We start from the raw sequence: 25,621 nt of genomic DNA on the forward strand, positions 1-25,621 counted from the left end.
TGCTACAATGCCTGCAAGTTCAGTGGTGTCAATTCTTAGGCAGTTGGGAGAACAATTGACCCTCTGACAAACTGCAGTTCACATGGTGGTGCTGATTGTCAGATGCTTTCCAGGCCTCAAGGGTAACTCTACTGACTGGAGAGATGTATACGTTTCGGCATCTCTGGCTCTTAGGGAGCCCCGGGACCTTGGCAAGCTGTCTAGCCGTCATGTTCTGGTCAATAAAGCACCACGACTTGTCCTTGGCTTTTCATCCCGGAGCCAGTCAACCATATAACGTGCCTAATTTGCTAGATAGTAGAGACAAATATTCAGGACTCAGGCCCCCATGTTTCAGGAGGCATGTACTAGTGCCGTAACTGAGCTGGATTTTCTTCCCTGGCCAGGTGTAGGCTTTACAAATGTTAGTTACCTGCACCAGTTCAGCCTTCAAAAGGGGAACGGGAGCACCTGAAACATGTAAAGGATAATAGGGAAAGTAGACCATCTTGAAGTAAGCAATTCTCCCTACCCATGAGAGGGCATGGAGATGCCAGGAGGTAATCCATGCTTTAGGGGAGCATGCCAGGTGTTTAAAGTTGCTGTGCCCACATGTTTGGAGATCTGGCGTTAAGATAACCCCTAAATATGGGAGGGATTCAAGTGTCCATTGGAATTGAGTCTTTGCTTGGAGTCTACATAGAAGAGCCCCCACCCACCACCATCCCCAGTCCCAAGGATTTTCCTGTATTAGTTTTGAGGCCCACAATCTTCTCATATTCCTCCAATAGTGGTTGCATGTATCCTAGGGTCTGTCAGTGAAAGCAAGATATTATCAGCAAAGGCAGAGAACATAAAAGTGTCTTGGTGAAAAGGTACCCCTCGTATTCCCTCTGTCTCGTAGATTTTCTGAAGAAGGTGCTCTAAATATAGGGCGAACAACATAGGAGAGGGAACAGTCCTGTTGCTTGCCACTCTGAATCTGAATGGGCCATGACTTAAAGCCATTAACATGGACTCTTGCCAGGGTGAGATATAGCGCCCCCCCCCCAGCCCAGAAATCGAGATCCGAAGCTGGCTGTCTCCAAGGTGGCCTTCAACATAGACCAATCGACCCGGTTAAAGGTTTTCTCAGCATTGATGGAAAGTAGGACCACCTCCTTGTGGCGCTTCCGTGCAATGTCTTTGAGGTAGAGTGTCCGTCTGGTACTACCACTGGTAGACCTAAAGGGGAGAAATCCCATTTGGTCAGCATTGTTTAGGCTAGTAAGATATAATTCCAGGTGGGTCGCTAGGATTTGGCCATCATTTTTGCATCAATGTTTAGTAGGAATATCAGGCTGCAAGAGTATGACTAAGTCGGATCTTTGTCCAGTTTGACAATGAGCGAAATTGTGGCATCTGCCATTACGGACAACAGGCCACAGGTATAGGACATGCTATTGTAGAACTCTGTGAGTAAGAGTGCCAGCAGAGGCCCACAGAGCTTACAAAAATAAATCTGTCAGGACCCAGTGCCTGTCCCAGGCATAGATGTTTAATGGCTCCCAGGACCTCAGTTTTAAAAATGGAATCATCTATGGCCTCTCAGTCATACTGGGAGAGGCATGGCAATACAAGGAACTGGACCTAGGAGTCATGTGATTCTCTGTATTGGCCACTATAAAAATGAAGAATGCTTCCATTTTTTCCTCATCAATGGTGCACAGAGTCTTTGCATTATTCTTGATCTCTTGAATAAAGCCACTAGTCCTCTAAGCCCACAGTTTGTTAGTAAGGAAGGGGCTCGCTTTATTGCCCCCTTCATAGAATTGAGCCCTCAAGTGTGCCAGAATATTGTTTACCTTGTCATGCTCCAGAATGCAGAGTTGCCCGTGTAGGGACATAAGGGTTTGCCATAGTATCTTAGAGGGATGGGATTTATGGCGTTCTTTCGCATACGTGAGGTTGTCCCAAAGCCTAAGCAACTCAATCTCCCTCATGCCTTTCAGGCAGTTTCCCTCCCTGATGAGAATACTCCAAACCACCTTCTTCAGTGTGTCCCAGACCGTCCTTGGACACACCTCTTGCAAGAAAACAGGGCTCTTTGCAGATGCTCCTCAAACATTTTGCCCCCATTCAGACTACTAGATCCTGGGTTTGGACTCTGACAGTGCACTGAAGCCTGCTAAACAGGGTCCATGCTCTCTCCCTAAAACTGTTCTATGAACTGGAAATCCCAATTGACAAGCAGTTTACCCTTGTATAAGTCCCTATTATATGGTACCGGGGGTACCCAGGGCATAGGTGGTAAAGGGGTCCCCAGGGCTGCAGCATGGTTTTGTGCCACACTGGTGGACCTAAACAAACTACTGAAAGTAAGCCTGGCATTGCAGCCTGCAGGAGCAGTATCAACTGTGAACCAGACTGTGCCCTCACCATGTGTTGAACACTCAAATACACTGTCTTTCATATAGGTCAGGCACCCCTAGGAAAGGCCTCCTCAGCCCAGGAGCAGGGTGCAGTATGTTAAAGGTGATGACATATAAGTGCAAGCATATATGTCCCTATTGTGGTGTGCCCCATTGGAAATCACTATAAGTGTTAGCGGTCCATAGGATAACATGGACTACCACCTGGGCATTCTCGAAGTTGGCAGCTCCATTATATCGCCGAAATAGGTCATGTTTGGTATCAAACAATGTGTCTTCTAACCCTTGACACAAATATTGTGTCCTGGGCGACGTGGTATGCACTCAGATGGTGACCTTAGAGGTAGCCCACCTTGTTGCCGCAGCATCTCTGTGCTCTGGCTGGTCAGCCCACGCTTTCTCATGTCTGCTGTCACCAAGGAAGGATTCTGACCTCCTGCCAGGCAGTGTGAACACTCCTAGATGTCAGGATCAAAGGCTTGGGCAGGAAGGCGGTCACACCGCCTTACTCCCAAACAAGCTAGCGAGTGGCACATCAAGGCAGTGCGCTTCAAAGGCTGCACCGCCCAATATGCATCAGGGCAGGCTTCCAGTAGAGGAAACTTCCCTCCCCCTGCCCAAGACACATTTGTACCCAGGCAGGCAGGAAATTAGCTATGCAGGGAGGTGTACACCCCAGAAGGCTAGACACACCTCAAGGGTGATCAGCCTGGTCTGTACAACACAATTTGATTTCTGCCATCTTTAGGAATGACAGAAAAAAGGGTTCTGGTTCTAAACAGTTCTGGATCTAAAAGGTGACCTACACCACCGGATGTCGTCACCTCTAAATGCCCATTGGCTACTAGCTCTGACACCCCTACATCTAGGATTTAAGGGACCCCCCTGACACCTTAACCTCAGATATGATCAACTTGCATCAAGGAAGGACCAAAAGGAGACACATGTTGCTGAAAACAGAACTTTGCCCACTGTACCAAAGCTAAAGATGGATACTTCATTCCTGTAGCAGCAGACTTGGAACTGAGTGAATGACCCTTGTCCTTGGCTAAAAACTAAGCACTCCTGAAGAGAAGGACCCCTGTGGAAGACTAAAGAACCCTCAGACTCCCCTGGACTAGTGGCACTAGTACCCTGCAAACTGCAGGTAAAAACACTCACTGAATCCAAAGAATCACAGACCATCGGGCCCTCCATGGGATCGCCCAAATCCAGGTGGTCTAGTACATTGTGGGAGTTGTAGTCTCGGCTACTACAAAGTTTCAGGCCGCTACCTCACACCCCGGGACCAAGTGAAGTCCAGGACCTTTTCGCTCTGCTTACCGCTACCAAGGCTTGTTAGCCACCAATCCGAAAACTAACCCCCACACTCGGTAGGGCATCTACAGGGAACACTGTACAACCTTTAACCAATGTCAGCAGCTGTGTATCTGTTATGTTTTTGCATTCTGTTTCCTTCAGCCCGTTGTAAACAGTAAAAACAGCATCCTGCAGCTCCTGTTCAGCACCGGGGACAGCCAGGACAACTCTGCACCTGGAATCCACGGGATAGGTAAAATGCATATGACTGTTGTGCTTTTGTTCAGGGGCCCACATGATCTTAACCTTGAAAGGGTTCCATGTAACCCGACCTACACGTGACATATTGTCACTAGTGGATTTTGCCATTGACCACAATGTTATATTTTCCATGTATTATTTTGCACTGATTTATTATTGCTTCAAAAATCTAGAACTCTGGTTGTATGTATGCTATCCTGTTCGTTTTGGTTTTGCCACTCTACCAGGACTAAGCTAAGGATTTATTTGTGTGTGAATCCTAGGATCATTGTTGGGGTATCGTGATAGTATTACATGGTGAAGACTAACCCCCCATAATACTCAACTTTCCTACACCTTTCTTGTATGATTGAGTTGGATGTACTCTCAGAAGGCAGTGGTGAGCTCATGTCAAGCCACAGGGTCTCTCAGCAGGAGCCCCACCTATTTGTCGGACTGCGCATATTCAGAGGGATCCGTACCTGGCCATAGTCTAATATAATCATCGGGTCTTGAACTGCATCCTCCAGTTATGAGAGGAGTCTTTGATCTACTAGGAGTGTTTTTGTGTGGACCCCCTCTGCTTGGGGGTCCACTTCCACTGAGAGGTTGCCTTGTGCCAGATGCCCGCCCTTCAGGGGAAAGTCAGGACTCATGCCCACTGGGGCAAAAGCCCAGCACAAAGATGAAAACAGGGCAGCTGACCCCAGGTCCCACAAGTTGCGTCTAAGCATCTCAGGGCACTTCACAGGCGTCCCATCCTCACCTCTGTCCCGCCCTGGCAATGCAGTGTCCAGGTCGCACTTTACCCAGGGTCGCCCATAGTCGGGTGCCAGGTCAGCTGTCTCTCTGCTTGCCTCAGCCTCCTCAACATGCAGGTGTCTATGAACGGGCTCCACCACCTCCTGGTCCTCTTGCCGAGTAGCATTTGAGGGCTGCCCGGGCTGCGTGGAGGCTACAATAATCGGGAGGCACATACCAGCAGTACGCGTTCTCCGGGCCCACTCCTGGAGAGCCACACTGCAGCAATCTGAGGCCCCTGATGACCAGTATGTGCCAGCCGTGGCCACTTTGATATTGCGGTGCGAGGGAGCGATTAGGAGCAGCCAGGACAGGGTCACCACCACGGGGCCGCCGTCAGCGGACAACTGCTGGATACAGTAGCGATCTCCAGGCCCACTCCTAGAGGTGCTGCCCGCCAGAGTTCACCAGGCCAGCTACACTGCAGCAATCTCAAGCCCGTGTGGACTAGTCGACGCCAGTTGCTGTCACCTTCATACTGTGGTGCGCAGCAGGGAATGGGAGCAGTTGGCACAGGGTCACCGGCGCTCCAGGGCCACTCTGACTGTATATGGGGCTGCCACCTCACAAATACATTCTTGGTGCATCAGGATTGGGAAGGATTCAGCCCCAGGATTGGAGCTCTCAAGTCAGCCATCGGCTCCTTGCCACATCCCACTGGGCTTTTTTTTGGGGGGGGGGGGGGGGGGTTCATTAGTAACTTAAACCTTTGATTTTGTGATTAAGCAAAAAAGTAGTAAACTTAAAAGTATAAATTATTCAAAAGTGAAAGTTACCTTTGTGAACCAGGCCCGATGATTTTTAGAAGTTTTTTTAGAACTATACACATGATAATAGGACAACACGTTGTTAGAACAATCTACAGATCATACACATTATACAGTGGTGTTTACCTTCCAGTTTGTCTTAAAAAGTGGTCTTCATATTCTCTTAAAACTTTGCGTAGCCGTTTCTTATCAGCTCGGGCATCTCTCAGCTGATCCAGTAGTTCAGGCCTGTAATCAATATAATTAAAGATGCTAAAAATACAACACCAAAGTGAATTATTTCACAATTTGCATTACATACAAGTGTCAGCTGCAGTTTTGGGTGTGGGTGCCTGCCTCCTGATTGTTGTTCCAAAGTTATGACCTTAAGGGCTGTGTTTACAAGAAGAATGCAAACAACAATGTAAGAGACCTAGTGCCTAAAGAATTTGCTCCAACCTATACTATACCTTACAGTCTACAGCTAACAAAATACATAATCCATATCTCCCGGCAAATGTTTAAATTCTGACCAAGGAGTAATAATGATGAACATTTAAAAGGGGTTATTAAAAGTTTAGGGAATATGTGACGCTTGCCAAAAACTGGCTGCTGTCCCCTCCGCCCTATTTAAAGTGTTTTCAAATGTATGCACTCTAAATTGAGGGAAATGGATAGTTGTCAAATTTTCTGCAGGTGTCCAGCACCCGCAGTACTCTAAATCAGCCCCTAGGTCTTTTACCCAGTGGCTTTCACAGTTTTGTTGCGTGCTGAAGGCACTTAAATACTATGTTAATTGAATGAATGCACTTTCCTACCTTTCTCTGTGCTTTATAATTTCCTAACGGTGACTGTTAGAAATGGGGTCTGTAGTTTGCAGAGGTTTGCACCCTGTCCAAGTAGGGAACACAATCCTAGTCAGGGTATGTCAGTTTCACAGCTTATAATAAGCTGTGATCACCCTCTTGTAGCTTGGCACAGAGCAGTCAGGCTTAACCTAGAAGGCAATGTGTAAAGTATTTGTGCAACACTTCATACAGTAGAACAGTGGAAACACCGAGCAAAAAGTACCCACACAAGATTAGAAAAATATAGCTTGTTTTAATAAATAAGGTAAGACCAAAACAACCAAAATCCTATAAGTAAATCACAAGATATGCAATTATGAGTAAAGTGGGTTAAACGAAAAATAAGTAGTATTTCACACTGGCCTCCTATTAGAGTCTTTACGGTAATTTTAGCCCAGTCTTTGGCTCTTTACAAACTTGAAGGCGTTAATGTCAAGGGAGCACTGAGTTTGACGTTGGGACTGCTCGGGCCCTTAGTAAAAAGTACAGATTGCTGCAGGTATGCCCATCATCCGGGTTATCATGGGAGCGGTGTTAATCTTTATAGCCTGCAAACCTGGTCTCGTTGAAGGATGTAATGTTGGTGGTGCTTCCTTTTAGGGAATTAAGGTAATTTTGTCTGCGGCCAAGCCAGTTGCCTCCGCTATAGGAATGGAGGGACCGAAATGCGGGCAGAGAAATGCTGCTGCACTAGCGGAGGTGCAGAACACAGCAAGGGGGACGAGTCCCCATGCCCCCAAGTGCAGATGTGAGTAAGCTTCACCACCTGCCGTGCTTATTGCACTTACGGGGACCATGCGATTACAGTTACCATGACCATGTGGCTCCCCAAATTTACAGTACCTTTCTTGTGGGTGGGATGACACGGGCAGGCGCTGTTGCCGATGGGGACTCCGGTGTGATAATTCCTCCCCACAGGCACCCATTCTCCCATTAGTTACAGGGTCTTCCAGCCAGACATGGGAAGGCTGAAGGCATTGCACTGTCGAGACTCTGCAGGGTTTCCTTGGGGTGGAAAAACAGTTGATGCACTGCTGTCCTGCCGCAGTGTTTTGCCAGCACTGAGAGGAACTGGTTTGCGGGGAGGCACACATCGTGTTGTACCCAGAATGGAGATCGGGCCGCGCCGACTCTTCTGCTCGCAGCGGCCTTGATCCTTACAACCCCACACTTGGCGCATGGCGCCTCAGGACACAGAAAGCGGGCACGGCTGGCACTGAAAACACAAGTAGGTCAGGCCAGAACAACGAGAGCTGGTAGGTAGTTGAGGGTGTGCCTGGTGACCCAATTGAAGAGATTTAAAAATGCCCCAGTGCCCAGTCTGAACCCCAGGAAGACATTTATGTCCCGGAGTCTTCCACCACAGGAGGCAAGCTTGACATGCCCTTGGAGTTCTAAGGGTTATTGGAGGTAGGGAGCAGGATACTTCCTCCTTTACGGCAGCAGGCAGCTGGTAAACACAGCAGAGCACAGTGCAAAGTGGCAGTCCCTCCTGAGAACACACCAATCAGCTTGTAGCAGGCCAACACAGTACAGCAGTGGCAAAGTAGCAGTCCATCTTGGCAGGGTAGCTCCTCTTAGTTGCAGAGTCTCCTCAGGACCCCAAAATAACTAGTTTGGGGTATCAGAGGTCCAGTACTTATTCCAAAAGGTGTATTTGAAGGGGGGGGCAACAAAAGAGGCCTTTGAACCTCGCAGCGTCCCTGCACTTCCTTCCCTGGCTCCAGATGCACTACAGGGGAGTATGCAGCTCTTTGTATGGGGACAGGCACAGCCCTATTCAGTGTAGGTGTCAGCCCCTCCCTCCCAATCTACTGCAGGAAGGCCAATCAGCCTGGTGATGGACCGTCAGGATGCAATTTTTCACACTACAGCTCTCTTTGAGTGACTGTCTAAAAGGAATGCATAAAGCCCAGCTCCCATTCTAACCCAGACGTGTATTCAGAGACGGGCAGAGGCACAAGATGGTTAAAGTAAGAAAATGCCAACTTTCTAAAAGTGGCATTTCAAGACCTGCAATTTAAAAAACAACTTTACCAAAAGATGTGGTTTTAAATTGTGAGTCCAGAGTCACCAAACTCCAATTTTCCCTCTAGTCCCATTTGGAAATTACACTTAAAGGATGTTTTAAGACAATCCCAATGTTAACCTATGGGAGAGATAAGCCTTGAGGTAGTGAAAAATGAATTCAGCACTTTTTCACTACCAGGACATGTAAACCTCAAAAGTACATGTCCTACCTTTTAAATACATTGCACGCTGCCTTTGGGAATGCCTAGTGCCTACCTTAGGGGTGACTTATATGTAAAAAAAAAAAAGAGAGAAGGTTTGGGTCTGGCAAGTAGTTTAGCTTGCCAAGTCAAAATGGTAGTTTAAACACACAGGCATTGCAGTGGCAGCCATGAGCCATTTTTAAGTACTACTGAGTGGGTGGCAAAATCAGTGCGGCAGACTCACTAATAACATGTAATTTACAGGCCCTGGGCACTTACAGTGCACTGTACTAGGGACTTGCAAGTAAATTAAAAATGGCAATTGTGGATAAGCCAATGTTACTATGATTAGATTACAGACCATAAGCGCTTAAGCACTGGTTAGCCGTGGTAAAGTGTCCAGAATCCTAAAACCAACAAATAGAGGGTCAGAAAAATAGGTGGAGAAAGGCAAAACGTTTGGGGAAAGGGCCTGGTCCAACAGTGACTGTAACAAACTGCTTTTTTCTTTTATTCAACAAATTATAAATGCGGATAAATAGAAGTGTGTGAAGTAAATGTAGAAGATGATGTAAAAGTGCCCTAGTACTACTAACTATACCAATTTATTTTGTAGCACAAAGTCACCACCTACCTGAAAATCCGCATCTCCAACCACCCAGACACCTCCGCTCCAGAGGATTCCTAGTTGCATTCATCCCATGCATACATAGAACCAGATCAGGAGGACTGGTGTTCACCTAAATCGATCCTAAAGTGTAGAACGGCCTCTGTTAGAAACAGTCCTTTTTTCAGGGTTACCCCAAACTTTTTGCTTTCTTTCTCCTCTTTGTCTGTCCCTCTTTTTGTTTGCTTTAGGACTCTGAGCACATTACAACTGCTTATCAGTGCTAAAGTGCATGTGCTCTCGCCTTTAAACATTGTGACATTTGGTGTATACCTGCTTGACATATTTAGTTTACCCGTACGTCCCTTGTAAACTGTTATACCATATACCCAGGGCCTGTAATCTAAATGCTACTAGTGGACCTGCAGCACTGGTTGTGCCATTCACACAAGTAGCCTTTGAAACCGGTCTCAAGCCTGAAATTGCAAGGCCTGTGTGTGCAGTTTACTGCCACTTTGATGTGGCATTTGAAACTGCTTGTCAAGGATTAAACTCCCCTTTTATTACACATAGGTCACCCCTAAGTAGGCCCTTTGTAGCTCTAAGGGCAGGGTGTTGAGTAAGTAAAAGGTAGGAAATGTACTTTAAAATGTTACATGTCCTTGTAGTAACAAACAGCTAAATTAGTTTGTCACTACTGTGAGGCCTAGTCCCATCAAAGACTAGCATTGGGATTCATTAAAACACCTTTAAATCTGTAATTCCTAATTAGAAACAAGTAGCTAAATCATGTTTCATCTCTATGGAATGGTAATGATAAATCCTCTTTAATAGTAAAGTTGGATTTGGCATTACTATTTTAGAAATGCCACTTTTAGTAAGTAGACATTTCTCTGCTCTGAACTGTACTCTGTGTGCCTGCAACCTGTCTGCAATACACATCTGGGCTGGGTGACAGCTACACTCTGTGCATTCCCTCTAGATAACCACAAACACAGGAAGGGTGCATGTGATAGAGGACTCATCTGCATTTGTCTGCATTTTGATACTCTTCCTGGGCATGAAGGGGGAGTAGGAGCTAACACATCGGAATAGGCAGTGTCCTATATCCCCCACAAAGGGCTGATTGCCCCTCACAGATAACCTGCCAGACAGGGCTGGGGTGAAAGGGGACCTGTGCACTTCAAGGAGCTGCACTGAAGTCACGCCCCACTTCAAAGGCACATTTGGGTATAAGTACTGGGGCTATCACCCTACAAAGCCAGTACACTACTGTACCTGGGAAAATCTCTACTGGAGTAAAGACTGCAATGCTGTAAAGATTGCCACTTTGCATTGACTGACTGTTCTGAGGAACTGCTTCTCTGCCCTGCTGATCCATGCCCTGCCGAGGGCAAGGACTGGACCCATCTCTCTTGAACCCAGAGTGACTCCAAGGGCTTGCTTGCTTATCTCCTATTTTCTGAAGTCTCAGGGATGCAAAGACTATCTGCAATCCTGCTGTTGTACTCTGCCATCTGAGTCCTACTCTTGCCTAAGGTGCCCCCTCCAGTCCTGGGCCTCGGAAGTGGGTTCTGCAGCTGTTTTGCTACGAAACCGATGCATTGTCACCACTGCGCTGGTCCGAACAGACGCATTGCCCTTTCTACGCTAACGCAGAGGCTGTTCGACAACAGCGGTTCTATAGCCTGTGCGGCCCGACGACCACACTCTGCGTGGCTCGACAACGATGCATTGCCTATATCTCAACAGAGTTCGACGACGATACAGCGACCTGACTGCGTGGAAAAGATCAATACATTGTGTCCTCACCGTCGGCGCTTTGCTACATCCAAGGTACTTTTTCACCTGGACCTGTGTGTGTCTCGTAGCCGGCCTGCCCTCCATTTCGGTCGGCCTGAACTTTGGATTTACCACAGTCCCTTGTGACCTCAAGTAACCTTTTAGCACTATTGGCTTTAAAAAACTGTTTTTGCATTTATTTATTTTAAATTCATATCTTGACTTCTACTGATTAGATTTTTGTTGTTTTGGTTTTGTTGTACTCAGATGAATATTCTCTATTTTTCAAAACCTGCATGAAGTATTTTTGTGTTGTTTTCATTGTGTTACTGTATGTATGTGTGTGTGTGTTGCACAAATACTTTACTCATTGCCTCTTAAGGTAGGCCTGCCTGTTCTGTGCCAAGCTACCAGAAGGCGAGCACAGGTTAATTTAAAGTCTGTATCTAGCTTACCCTGACTATGATTGTGGTCCCTACTTGGACAGGGTGCAAACATCTGCCAACAAGAGACCCAATTTCTAACAGCCTCCCACTCCACATCAGAGCCTTTTCCTCTCTTGAATTCTACAAAATGCTGAACACCTGACTTTTCCATTAACCAACCTACCATAGGCAGGGCTTGGCACATACACCTGCTCAGTGCCAGGACTGCCTTGTGGGTGATCGTGCCCTTTACAAATACACATAACAATCACACTGCGTACTAGAATAATATTAGTTGAGTTTTACACTATGATCAGGTCCTTATCACTCAGATATATCTAAGAGGGTGAAAATGATGTAGCTTTCTTCCATATGCTTAACCAGAATTTAAGCATATTTGTTCTCACTTGCATTTAAAAAAATTATTGGATAGTTCAAGGTTTATTTGAGTCTCATTTTAGTAGTAGTAGGTGTGAGGGGAAACAGTGATGAGGTGTCAATATACTGGAAATGGTCCCACCAAGTGACCCAGATCTTTCTATGTTTGTGACTACATCCTCTGGCTTAATAGATTTCTTTTGCAGAAGTGGTCCATGCCCCTTAGCCACAGCTGCAGTGAGTGTGCCTCATTAGCTCTCCATCTACATAAGATGTCTTATGCTATTGAATAGCTCATCGTTGTTAGTGTGCGGGTAGCACGTGTTCCTCCCAATATGCCCAGAAGAGCTATCTTCGGTGTGAGGTCAATCTACCGTCCCACAGCTGTTGACCTTGAATGTTTTGTCATTTTTCAGTAATGTTGGATCATTGGTCAGTACCACGTGACAGGTATGAAAGTTGCAAATGTGTTGTGGCATCGTGTGCAGGTTGGAAATGCACCAGTTCCCATCTTCCATAACCTTTTCTAGAGTATAGTAAGTTTCATAAAGGTAATTGAATTAGATGAGGCAATGTCAGACATAGGTAGCCAAAATATGAGAGGCCATCTTGGCCATCTGTCATTTTGATTCTCAAAGGAACCTAAAACCTCCTCCCAACTTGAGCGGAAGATCCGAATGGTTTTCTTTTTAAGCATTGTGGGTTGGGTGTTGATGCATATGTTCGCCGGGGTGGCTTGCATGTGCTTTACATTCCTGATCACCTGCACAACTTTTCTGTTTTCTAGCTATCAAAGCTCAAATTCCAAACACAATTTTGTCCCTTTCCCCTTACCTAATTATTGCAATACTCGTTAACAGACCGAAAGACTAGGTCCTAATACTATTAAAAACACATTACATATTTCTGTATTTAATCAACTATTTAAATCAAAGTTGCTTATATCTATTCAAGTGATATAGGGTGAACTTCAACTAATGTAAAAATGATGTGAAACATGAAATATTTCTAGTAATTTAAAACAACACTCTTAACAATCCCCTTATGACAATGGATTATTAGCTCTCTAAATTGCAACAGTAACACCGTAAAGTGCAGCATCTGTTTTGCTTATCCTGCTTACAAGAAGACAGCAGCTTTGGAGTTTTTGGAGGTGCGATACTGCTGACATGCAGGATTATTTGTTGGAACTTGAAAAATCTCTAAATATTTATATGATTGACAACACTGGGCTGGAAACGCAAGTAATGTTAGGTTTCATTTAGAATGGTCATAAGTGGCAACACAAGTGACTTCCAAGGGGAGGGACTTACATTGTGGCCTCGTGCAGGTTGGACATGGACAAGGCTGGCTGCTTGACCGCTCTCCGCTCGTCCATCGAGGAGATAAACATGGGTTCACTCTCTTCATCGGAGCAGCACGAATGTTCATCACTTCTGATTTCTGATACTATTCCACATGATAACTCTGGGCAAGTTTGAGAAGAGTCGTCATCTGAATCTTCTTCTTCCTGCTTGCAAAAATAGATATGTTTCAGTGTTTCACATGGATGCAAATTCCCATACAGCAATATACCCATCATTCCACAATGCTATTCACTTGTATTAGTGTATACCCTAGAGGCTTGAAAAGCACCAGAGTTATGTATGCTGCCCTCAACCAGATCACAGACGCACTCCAACCACCTCATATATGACAATAAACGGTCAGTGGGAAATAAGCTGGTTCTACACTTGATCATCTACCCAAAATTTACTATATTGTCTTCTGTATGAAAATTGCCTCATTACTTACTGGTAATGTTCACTAACAAGTCCACGTCTTCCTCATACCTCTGCTTGCTGCCCTCCATCACCTTGTCTTCCCTTCCATGTTGGAGTGTGCCACAAAGTGCTTAGGGCGAAGAGGGGAGTTGGCTGGAGGGCTAAAAGTTAAGAAAGACTGAAGAAAGCTTATTGAATGGGCTGGGAAAGTCTTTTTTAAATTAGAAAGTAGTTGGGAAAGGGAGTCCAGGGTTGACGTGACCTATAGGGAAATCTGGCAGCGTCAGAGAGGACAGTCTGACAAGCGAGTCTGAGAGCTACGTTTGTGGCTGTGTGTGGGCCAGTTTAGTGTGATGGTACGTCGGTTTTGTGGATGTGTGACGGCTGATTTTGTGGATATCTTGGTACAATGACTTGGATGCCGAAATGTGCTGGTGATGGCAGGTTGCAAAGGTCATGCAGAGCAGCGTGGAATGAGTGTCTCGCATGGAACGCAAGGAGCTGAATCATGTCATATCATGTGTGCCATGGCAGGTGACACAGTTCTAATTTGTAGATAGATATACTGCCCCGACACACCGTGGCTACTGCACACACACCCTCACCAAAGTCTCCACTCTCCAACTTTATCCAGGCCCTTGTCACAAGGGAGCTGAATGTGCCAATGAATACCCACTGGCTTTTCCCACCTAAAGCTGAAGGAGCAGCTGATTGGCCTTAGGTGGATAGGTGGGGCTTGTGAGCATATGAACTGTGGTCACTTGACTGTGCAGCACAATCTCTAACAAGGTATAATAAAGGCATATGGTGAGAGGGGCTGACTGGTTGGGAGGTTCTGTCACTCAGTACTATATAGGGACACAGCTATGGAGGAGATGGTAAAAAACCAGGCAGACAAACAAGATATTATTTGATATTCCTTTTCTTTTTTTCCTGAGTAAAGTGTTTAAATGTTTTGAAAAAAATGCTATGTGGTGCGGAAGAGGAACATTCACCGGCTCTTTATCAACCGTTTTCTCACCTTCTCTATTGCAGTGACTTCTACAGTGCTTTGCTAACAAAACAATATTCAAACTCCAAATAGTCCAGAACCATCCTGCTCCTTGTCTCCTGTTCAGCCTGAAACATGGCCACATTGTGTTCGAGTTAAAGGCCTTTCACTAGCTCTCTACAAAGGAAAGAGAAATTCCTCTGGCCCTTTCACAAAGTCTTACAAGGCCAAGCTCCAAATTATCTATTGGTATTGTTGATCCCTTTTCTTCCCACCTAATATCGGCTCTAATGTCTTCATGTGCAAGGCTCATCCCTGTGAAACTTTCTACTTCTGTCTTTACACACCGAATCTGACTTTCTTCAATTTAGATCACTAAAAACCATTTCTACAAACAGGCTTCTGACAGCCCCCCCACCCTCCTATACTTCCTTCCTGGTGCCAGACTCTATTGTCCTCCTTTCCTTAGGCCTGTTGCTCAGATGCCTAATACCGGTTATCACACTTTAATTCGGCAAACTGGTACCCAATGCTTTATCATCTTTTTTTCAGTATACATAGTTAAGGGATTCCTTTCAGTTGATATCATCACTCTGAGAAACGTACAGTCGTTATCCAGAACTTATTCGATTTTGAAACTTCTGTGAATCTAATTCATGGCACTCTGAGGCTGCCACTAGGCCTGGGCGAAATTTAAATGACGCCATCGTAATTCGCATAATTTCGGCAATTTCATTAACCTATGAAGGAATGAACACATAATTATAGACCACAACTACAACCTCGAAGGTATTCTGGTACTTGCCTCCTAGAAAATACCTGTCAAAAGCTTCTGATCAATCATGCAGGGAAGAGCCACATTTTAATGCTTTCTAAATAGGAGCAGATCTCGAAGTGCTCTTAAGACAGAAGGCTCTAAAAGAATGGACTGCATGGGCGTCCACGGGTGGGGGGGGGGATCAAGAATGGGCGCTTGCCCCCCCCCCTTCACCACCAGATCGCAGGTGCGGGCCGTAGTGTCACAGTGGGGGTGCCATTCTTTTTTGTAACTCTGGGCTGCTGGAATGCGAGCAGTGTTACAAAAAAATAATGGCACCGCGGGCTGTAAGTAGAGTCTAGTATGGGCTACGGCCGGGTGGTGCAGGAGGCAATTTGCAGAGGCGGTGCTAGGTGCCTCATGGCATTGGTAGCTGAGCGCTCTGCTACTACCAATGAAATTTAGCATAGCGCTCAGATACCAATGACATCTGACTGCTCCCAGTCGGGGGTCTCAACAGCCACCCTGAGGCTCAGGCGTCCTTGCAGGCAGCGGAGTCAGCACTGTCATTGGGTAGCTGAGCACTACCAATGATAGCCGCCTGCTGCATCGCCTGACATATGAAAATCAAGAGCTGGACCAATCATAGGGAGAGAGAGTCCAGACAGAGAGAAGAGCAGCCTCTCTGTCCTGCCCAGTGCTGCAGAGAGGGCCTGGGTTTTGAAAGCAATGACTTTGTGTTCAGATTAGAACTTGAAGTTCTAGGGCTTTTTAACAGCATCTGAACCACCCCACACCTACTACTGTTTGCGGCAGCCAGTTATGTGTTTTAGTTTGCTGACTGGTATTGTTTAAGTGCTAAAACGTGGGGTGAAACAGAAGGAGAGAAAGGTCAAAATCAGGGCAGAAGCAGTAAGAAAAATGGGGGGGGGGGGGAACAAGGCAAAAGCAGGAAAAACGGTGCAAAAGCAGGCTAAAACAGTCAGAACAATGGGGGAGACCAAGGAAAAAGCAGTAAAAGAAACATGGAAAATGCAGGAGAATGCACTCGGGGGAGTGGAGAGGAAGGAAAAAGCTGTAAAAATAAGGCAAAAGCATGAGAAAGTACTCAGAAAAATGGGGGAGAGGACGGAGAAAACAGTGTTAGATGGGGCGAAAGCTGTCAGAAAAAAAGGGGGAGAGGAAGGGGAAAGCATTTTAAAAAAAAACGAGAAAGCGCTCAAAAAAATGGGGCAAATCACTTAATCTTGCCATGCCTACAAAAATGAATGAGCCCTTTTTAAAGGAACTGGTGCGTATGTAAAGCGCTTCAAAACCTTTGGGTGGTGTTGGTAGTTGGCGGCGCTATATAAAACTTCACTAAAAAGTAACTGGTGCCTATGTAAAGCGCTCCAATACCATTGGGCAGTGTTGGCGTTTTTTAAAACTGCACCAAAAAAAGTAACTAGTGCTAATTAAAGTGCTCCAATACCTTTGGTCAGTATTAGCGTTTTTTTAAAACTGCACAAAAAAAAAGAAACTAGTGCTAATGTAAAGCGCTCCAATACTTTGGGTGGTTTGGTTGTTGGGGGCGCTATATAAAACTTCACTAACAAGTAACTGCACAAAAACTTAATTTGGTTGTAAATGACCTGAATGCTGTTCCTGATATACGGAATTCTATTGGCACAGTGAAAGCCATCATCAAGTTTTTCGTTGAGAGTCCAAAAAGAAGATCTCTTTTTCCTAATGTGCCATTGCTGAGTGAAACAGGACGGACAGCAAAATACAAGAGAAGTTGAATTTTTAGCTCACACTTTGAAGAGACTTTTAAACAATTAAGCTTTCTGGTCCAAAAAAGAAGATCTCTTTTTCCTAATGTGCCATTGCTGAGTGAAACAGGACGGACAGCAAAATACAAGAGCAGTTGAATTTTTAGCTCACACTTTGAAGAGACTTTTAAGCAATTAAGCTTTCTGGTCACTACAGCATCAGGGAAAACACATCAGGATGCAGATCAGTTGCCATGTTCCTCCAGCACAGTGAGCTATCTCTTTTGCTTGTCCATAATTTCCGGGTACTCATCAAGATTGGAGTCTGTAAGCCAGGCTCTCCAAGCTGCGCAGTTTGATATCCTCAAGGTGTGTAACCACGTGCAAGACCTTCTGACTGTGTTCCGTGATCACAGACAAAAAGCAGAAGAGCAATTTAAGGCCATTTTTACAAAACGTTCAAACTGTGGCAGAAAAACTGAACATCGAACTTTGTGTTCCCAGACAGGGTGGCCGGCGAGTATTTCATTCTAATTTTCGTTCCTCTTCTGTGGAGGAATACTATCTCCAATCTATCTATGTGCCATTCATGGACTCTACCATTGCATCATTAGAAAGCCGGTTTGGCAATGAAAACGAGAAACATTTAAGTCTGTTCTCACTTTACCCAAAACATATGGCAAAAAAATGACACTTGAGCAATACAAATGCCATATTGCAAACATCAGAGAAATTTACGACATTGAAAACCTGGAAGCCGAAGCAGTTACATGGTTTCAGATCTGGTCAACAAAGGATGAGCAGTTTGACAATGGATTTCTGGATTTGCTTAACCACACAAATTTATTTCCATCAGTCCAGCAAGCAATTCTCATTGCTCTCACATTACCAGTGATCACTTGCACAGTGGAAAAGTCTTTCACACAATGAGAAGGGTGAAAACCTGGTTGTGGTAGACAATGGCAGATGATCGCTTATCAGGTTTGTACATGATGAGCATACATAGAGCAAAAATTTAGGAAAACAAACAGTAATTGATAGATTTGACTACTGCCGTTTACAGTTCCTTTTTTTAGATCACTACACTAACCAGTGAACAAAAACTGTATAAAACTACTTATTGAAAAATGGGACAGTTATCCAGGTTAAGTTTATATTTTTTTTTTCCAATTTGGATGAGAAAAGCTGGTATTTTATTTAAGGTGATATATTTGATTGTATTTATTTTAATATATTTAAGTTAATACATTTCCAAAATAAATACATTTTTCATATATTTTAATCCTCATTCGTTTGTGCCCCTTAACACCAAATGCAGACTGGCTCTACATGTTTTTTTTTATAATGCAGTTATAGTCCTTTCAGTGCCCTGATTATATGTGTATGAATAATGTGGTGCATTCAATAGTGGTGACATAAAAACAGATTAGAAATTGCTAATCAGCCAATGGCAGCTTGATCCTTCCATTAAGCTTTTTCATCAGGTTTCTAAACCCTTTGCATGCCTGCGATCCATGCCACTGGAATCAAGCTATCCTGGCTGAAGAGGGGTGAAACCCCGAAACCGGTCCTAGGATGCTTGTTTCTAGTCCAGGGAGGACCTGGCTTGGCAGTTCGGGCTGGACTGTTCCCATGAGGCACAGGGTCAAGACTGATTTGCACATGGCTGGGTTCAAACTGGAATGGCATGGTGAGCAAAAAAACGATGGATTTAGGCCCAGATCTCTGTACTGGGGTGAATGTATGACATTGTTCCACATTCTGTCCATCAACTGTTGTTTTTGCATTCAATAGTGGTGACATAAAAACAAATTAGAAATTGCTAATCAGACAATGGCAGCTTGATCCTTCCATTAAGCTTTTTCATCAGGTTTGTAAACCCTTTGCATGCCTGCATTTTTTTACTTTTGGCCAAGAGCTGCTCCTGTCTGCAGTTCTGCTTTTTTCTTGCTAGAAGGTGTGCTTCCTACCCCCCATGGCTCCTCCTGCGCCCCAGTGTTTCTTGTGCCCCACCTGGCACACATCATGGCGGAAGACATTGATGACATTAAAAATGAGCCCCCTTCCTGGAAAAAAGTTCTGCGGACGCCTCCCTGACCAAAAAGACCCAGCTGCCAGGTCTGAATTTATGAAATTTGGGAATACAGAGAAGATTAGAGTGCTGATCCCGCAAAGGTGAGGAATGCTTAAATTTCCTTTTCAGAAAAATAGGACCTTTTTTATGGATTGCTCTGAAAACAATACAAAGCGATTTGAAGTCAATCCGTTCCTTCACCGGGAGCCATTGAAGCTCCGCCAGGGCTTGAGAAGATGATGAATGTCTAGGGACATGCAGAGCAATTTAGCAGCCACTGCTAGAACTCGATTCAGAATTTCATGTTACATTTGTTATGTCAAATTCCCAAAATTATGCCATTCCACCCCATCTAAAAAATTACACATCATGCACAGAAAAAATGTACTGCAAATGAAATTTTCGCAATAAAAATGTACAGAAAATGCACAGTAACAGAGTGGATGTTGTTCCGGGTGCTTTTGTTTTTTGGTATCATTTGTTTGGCGTGAAATGTGACTTTGTGTCAAAAATTGATGCAAGAACGCATTTTGTGCTAAAATATAGCACAAAATGACCGATTTCCATTTTTCGTAATTTCTCCAAAATTTAGCATAATTAAGCAAAACTAAATTAGGCAAATTTCACACACCACTAGATACTGGTAGATTGTTCAGTGCTTTGTAAACATCAAAGTAAACAAGAAGGAGTTAAGCTAACATAGCACTATAACAGCATACAGCAAGTGGTGGCATGAGCCTCTGTCCCTAATCTGTCCACCTCCAGACATGACAACAGAGAGCCTTATATAGGCATCACACCGGTGCACTGACATCAGTTCGCTTTTATGTGCCTCTTTGTCGTGGATCCTGACCCTGGCTCTTTCAATTTTTTTTAATGTTCTAAAAGTTTGTAAAAACAACAATTTGAGAGTGTCTAAAGATGTAGCCTCCAAATGGCCAGGGTTGAAACCATACCGCACTAGTTGGCAGCATTTTTCTGTCATGGACCCACAGAATGTCTGTTTTTGGTGCCTCCGAAACAAGTATGACTCCAAATCCTGCAGCAAATGCTTCCTGACACAGGCAAACGCTATCCTGAAGAAAGAAGCAAACCGAGCATAAGAAGCAAACCGCAGTTACCGAGCATAAGAAGGAAAGGCAACCCGAATCGGGCCAAGAGGGTATAGTACATAGAACTGCTGACCGCCACATCTACACTTATCTTCTGCTTCCACTTTGGGATGAAACTGTCTCATAAATAGGTTAAAGGCTTACATGCAAACATCCACAAGTTACACCTTCATGCTTGGAGATTGAGAAGAGCTAGCTGAGAGGCTTTGACCGTCAATCAGAGGTGGTGGATGTCATTTGGATGCCGGAGGTGGGGGATGTAATTTGGCTGCTTGCCATCCTTCCACAATCAATAAACATAGCCCATTGGTCCAGGTTCGTAAACTGGTGTGAAGGAACACAAGGTGACCCTCTACAGACTAAAGGCCTGATTTAGAATTTGGTGTGCAGGGTACTCCATCACAAATGTGATGGAGTACCCTGACCGCCAACCCTTGGTATGTCTGCCTCTTTTAGAGATGTGCAACCGTTGATATAATACTTCCTCTCACTGCCAGACAGAGTAGGGATGTCGGAAGAAGAACATTACACCACCCACCCTAATTCAGGAAAAACTTTGTGATGAAGGACAGGAAAAAACAATAATTACCCTCACACCCTGGGAGAAATCTCCAAGGATGTGGGGGTCATTTGTTTTTCAGAAACAAACTACCACTTAGGGAGCTTGTCTCTCAGAACATAAAATGGAAGATGGTTGGTGGATGGCTGTCAAAATTGACTGCGGCCAGCCATTAAACGTATAGTACATAATGAGATGACCCCTCGGCCAATGATCATCTCTAAATTTGACAGAGCCCGCCATCCCGATGGAATCAGTTTGCCAAACCCTAAATCAAGCCCTAAGTTGTCCAATGTCCTTTTATTTGGGTTGTCTCTTGCTCAGTAAGGCTTTGCTGTGGGCACAGTTAAAGGTTATTGGAGTGCCCTTTCAGCCATTCTACATTTGCCTGATCAGTCCTGTTTATTCAAAGCACCCCTCTTTTCTTTAAATCACGCCTTTTTTTCATATCACCCACTGTGATGCGTTTCTTAAAACGGCTTTCACAGAAGTTTCCCCTTAGCTCTTCATTATGTAGCTGTGGGCTTTAATTGCAGCTCTGGCATTGTTGATGTATGCACCTTTTGAGCCTCTTTATAGATTTACACTGAAACCTCTAACTCAGAAGGTTGTGTTTCTCATTGCAACTACTTCCTCAATTTGCGTCAGCCGAGCTGCAAGTCTTGTTAGTCCAATCTCCACATATTACCTTTGTCCCTGACAAGCTAATACTTAGCACTCGGGCATCCTTTCATGTGGGAAGTCCATCACATTCCGTTTGTGTCTCTGCCACATTCCTGCAAATTGATGGAGAGGTTACAGTAGTTGTATCCCAGAGGGCCCTTAGCTGACAGGACTGAGGAGTACGGTTGGATGATGAACTCTTTGTCCTCTGCATCAAACTGTTATGCCTTGGCCAAAAAGGACCCTCCTGAAGGCATTGGTGCTAATTCCACCAGGGCAAAGACTGTCTTCTCCTATTTATCAGTTATGTTGCACGTTTGAGGATGCATACAAGGCCAATTAATAAACTGACATCAGTGTGGAGTGGTATCAACTATAAACAGTTCCATGTTGTCCTACTAGTAGGCAGGATGGAATCCTGATGGAGGGTTCACCTGATCCAAATTGATGCCTGTGGGGATTCCCAAAATAGGCATGTGCGGGGAAGTTGAGCGATCCATGGTAAAATAGAGTATCCAACAGAAAGAGCATTACCAAAAGGAAGTTATACTTTCTGCACCGACCAAAGGAAATATTGAGTTGAGTATACCGACCACCACTGTACTGTCAAGCAAGATATGTATAGTTAATTATAGAATACTATTCTTACCGCCACATCTATATACCTCAACAATATACATACCGCAGTGTTGTGCTATAAGTGGTAGGTGGTTCCAAGAGAAACAAATGGCTTGAATGCAGAGTAATTGTGCATGGGTCCATTGGATTTAATTATTGGAAATAAGTCTTATATAACCAGCACAGGGTCTGTGCCATGGGCTTGATCTGTTGGGTGAGGTCCGTGCACAAGGGTCAAAAGCTCAGGCGCCTATAGCCCTCAAGGGACCCGACCCCTTAATGATGAGGAGAATTGGTAGGTCTGTTGTACCAAGACCAACAGCCCACTGCACAATAGTATTGAGACAATCTATCCTTATGAGGAACCTCCAATACGCCCATTCAGGCCCATCTCACTACTTCCACTCACCGCCAAAGTAATCGAGAAAGTTGTCAACACTCAGCTAGCATACTTCATAGAAACCAACAACATCTTAGACACCTCTCAATCCCGATTCCGCAGCAACCACAGCACTGAGACCACCCTCATAGCCGCCACGGACATCTGTGCCCTCCTTGGCCTAGGCCACACACCAGCCCTCATCCTCCTGGAAATTTGAGCTGCTTTCGACACAGTCTCCCACCGCACACTAGCCGCCAGACTCCATGACGCCGGCATCCAGGGAACAGCCTTAGACTGGATTCGATCTTTCCTCTCAGGCAGAACACAAAGTATAAGACTCCCGCCCTTCCTCTTCGAACCAACAGAGATCGGATGCAGATTACCCCAAGGATCCTCCCTCAGTCCCACGCTCTTCAACGTCTACATGGCTCCCCTCGCAACCATCGTCAGAAAACACGGACTCAACATAGTCTCATACGCAGACGACACCCATCTCATCCTCTCCCTCACCAAGGAACCCAACATCACCAGGCACAGTTTCCAAGAAGGGATGAAAGACGTCGCAACCTGGATGAGCAGTAGCTGCCTGAAGCTACACTCGGTGAAAACAGAAGTCCTCATCCGCCACATGATACAACACTTGGTGGCCCCCCGTCCTCGGAAACCCACCCAGCCCAACGATCACACTTGCTACCTCAGCATCATACTAGACTCTTCACTCACCATGAACCGCCAGATCAATACTGCGTCCTCCACTTGCCTCAACACCCTCCACATACTTTGCAAGACCATCAAATGGATCCCAGCCCTGACGCCAGGAAGACCGTCACCCACGCACTCATTACCAGAAGATGACTACGGGAACGCCCTGCACGCCGGAATCAACAAAAAACTCCTCCGCAAACTCCAGACCGTCCAGAACGCTGCAGCCAGACTTATCCTCGACATCCCACGACAGGACCACATCACCCAACACCTCTGCGACCTCTACTGGCTCCCCGTCAAAAGAAGAATAACCTTCAAACTGGTCACACACACTTACAAAGCCGTCCATAACACTGGACCCCAATACCTCCACGCCCCCAAGAGAAACCTCTGCTCTGCCAACCTCACCCTAGCCATGGTCCTCCGCATCCACAGGGCCAGAGCGGGAGGCAGATCCTTCTCCTACCTCACAGCCAAGACCTGGCACGAACTCCCCACTGCATCCGATGAAGCTCGACACTGCAACAATTCAGAAAGGACCTTAAGACCTGGCTCTTCGAATGACCTACCGAGCTGCTTGCACCCCCCCACCACCCCCCAGACACCCTCATGGGTGAGTAGTGCGCTTTAAAACCCCTGATTGATTGTCTGCATTGAGAGGTTCAACACATCTCTTTCTCTGTGAATGGGTAAGGGCACCAAAGGCCAGATGTAGGAAGCCAATTTGCGATCGCAAACGCTGAAATTCGCAGAATTTCAGCGTTGTGATCGCAAATTAGCAGTGTGCAATGTAGCACACAAACCCCCCCCCTCGCAAAATAAGGAATCTCAAAATTTGCAATTCCCTATCTTGCGATTGCATTTAAGGTATTGCAAATTGAGATTCCTTAAATGCAATGTAAGACGCACCAAAGAAAGTGCAATTTGGCCTTAAGGAATCGCAAATTACCACCAACTTCAAGTTGGTGGTAATTTGCGATTTCCTTTAAAAAATCACTTCTTTGCTTTTTATAAAAGTGCCATGTGGCACACATTCATGCCCTTAGGGCATGTATGTGCACCACATGTGCACACATGAACATTTCAGGGGTGCAACAGGGTGTCCCTCTGGAACCCTTGCACCCTTGAAATTGCGCACGCAAAAGGCAAGTACCTATTGGGTACTCACAAATTGCGTGCGCAATTCCCATTCATGAATGGGAAGGAATTTCTTGATTGCGAATCGCAATTTGCAATTCGCAATTAAGGAATATTAAGGAATCAACAAAAATATTGCGATTCCTTAATAGCGATTCCCTAAAATTTGCGATTAAGGACTTGCAAAACTGCTTTTACCTACATCTGGCCCCAAATCTCAGGGCCCTGGATACGTAAGAAGACTTTTACCAGGTAGTAGACCTTCCCTAATCTTGTGGATACTATCTGTCAGACTGCCAGTCTGATGAGTCAGGGCAACCATCTGAGTGATCTGCCCCTACATTTAATGTAAACTCCCACATTGTGCAGGCGGTAGCTGGGACTGAAGCCACTGCCTGGTTTGTGAGCAAGGATCCTCACCTCGAGAAAGACTCATAGAAGCATGCTGAAGTAGTTTTACTGGGAGGTTGTTCTGACACTGAAGGCGCACCTGGCACAAGAATGTGTGACCTCCGTGCCAATTCAGATCTTGAAGAAGCAGAACTTGCTACTTGTCTCCATAATGTAATCTCAGAGCTCCTAGGGTCTGTACCGGAGGTCTGCCTTCTCAGTACTGAGTCCCTTCTGGATTCTCCAATGGCTGTCCTCTGTGACAGATTACACTCATGAGGACTATCATTTTATGGATGAAGCTCTCACGGATCAAAGACCTGACCCAATCAAGATCTACCATTTTGTTATGGCCAAGGCTTTGGAAACTCCATCTACTGAAGTCTCTTCACACCAAAAAGGAAAGGAGGAGATGCAAAGATGACTATTGAGGCCCTGGTCCAGGAGAGTTAGTGAAAACTATTTTCCGAGTTGACAGTATTGCAGCCTCAAACATACAAGTACTGGGCTCACAAAAAATATCCCAATCTTTATCTAGCTTAGGTTGTGCTGTTTATGGCTGCTTCCCCAAAGACAAGGCGTGGGACACTCCTCCCCTGCTTACCACATGGCCATGAAGGTCAAATGGCTCAAGCCATACCAGAAGAAAATGCACTAGTCTTGAAGTCTCTTTAATAGACAAACTAATGCAATAACATCATGTCCTGCTTTGGCTGCATCTGAGCACATGTTTGACTGGTGTACTTCATTACTCCAAGGCTACCCCCTATGGACTATAGGTGTAAGTTTAAACTGGGCAAGCAAGCACCTTAGAAGAAACTCCTCATGTCCTGGTATCTCAATAATACTGCTGCTTTGTTCTCTACGCTCATCAGCTTGCTTGTTTAAATATTTGAACCTCAAGCCAGAGGCCAAGGAAAAAGTCTCTGGCTTTCCGTTTGACAGTAAGAACTTGTTTGATTCTTCACCTAATGGGAATCTGTAATAGTA

General features: G+C 45.2%; 1 protein-coding gene across 2 annotated transcripts in view; it reads right to left on the reverse strand.

Annotated features, from left to right (window-relative positions):
- The window catches only part of FAM13C (family with sequence similarity 13 member C), an 841,555-nt gene that overhangs the window by 42,724 nt on the left and 773,210 nt on the right, over nt 1-25,621 (reverse strand). For both annotated transcript variants that reach the window (XM_085604789.1, XM_085604792.1), the window contains 2 exons: nt 13,043-13,239; nt 5,624-5,725 (listed from right to left, as the gene is read on the reverse strand). In XM_085604789.1, the coding sequence (XP_085460915.1) occupies nt 5,624-5,725; nt 13,043-13,239 (299 nt within the window). The remainder of the gene's footprint in view (nt 1-5,623; nt 5,726-13,042; nt 13,240-25,621) is intronic.

Source organism: Triturus cristatus, chromosome 1_2 (genome assembly GCF_964204655.1).
Source record: "Triturus cristatus chromosome 1_2, aTriCri1.1, whole genome shotgun sequence".
Taxonomy (NCBI): Eukaryota; Metazoa; Chordata; class Amphibia; order Caudata; family Salamandridae; genus Triturus; species Triturus cristatus.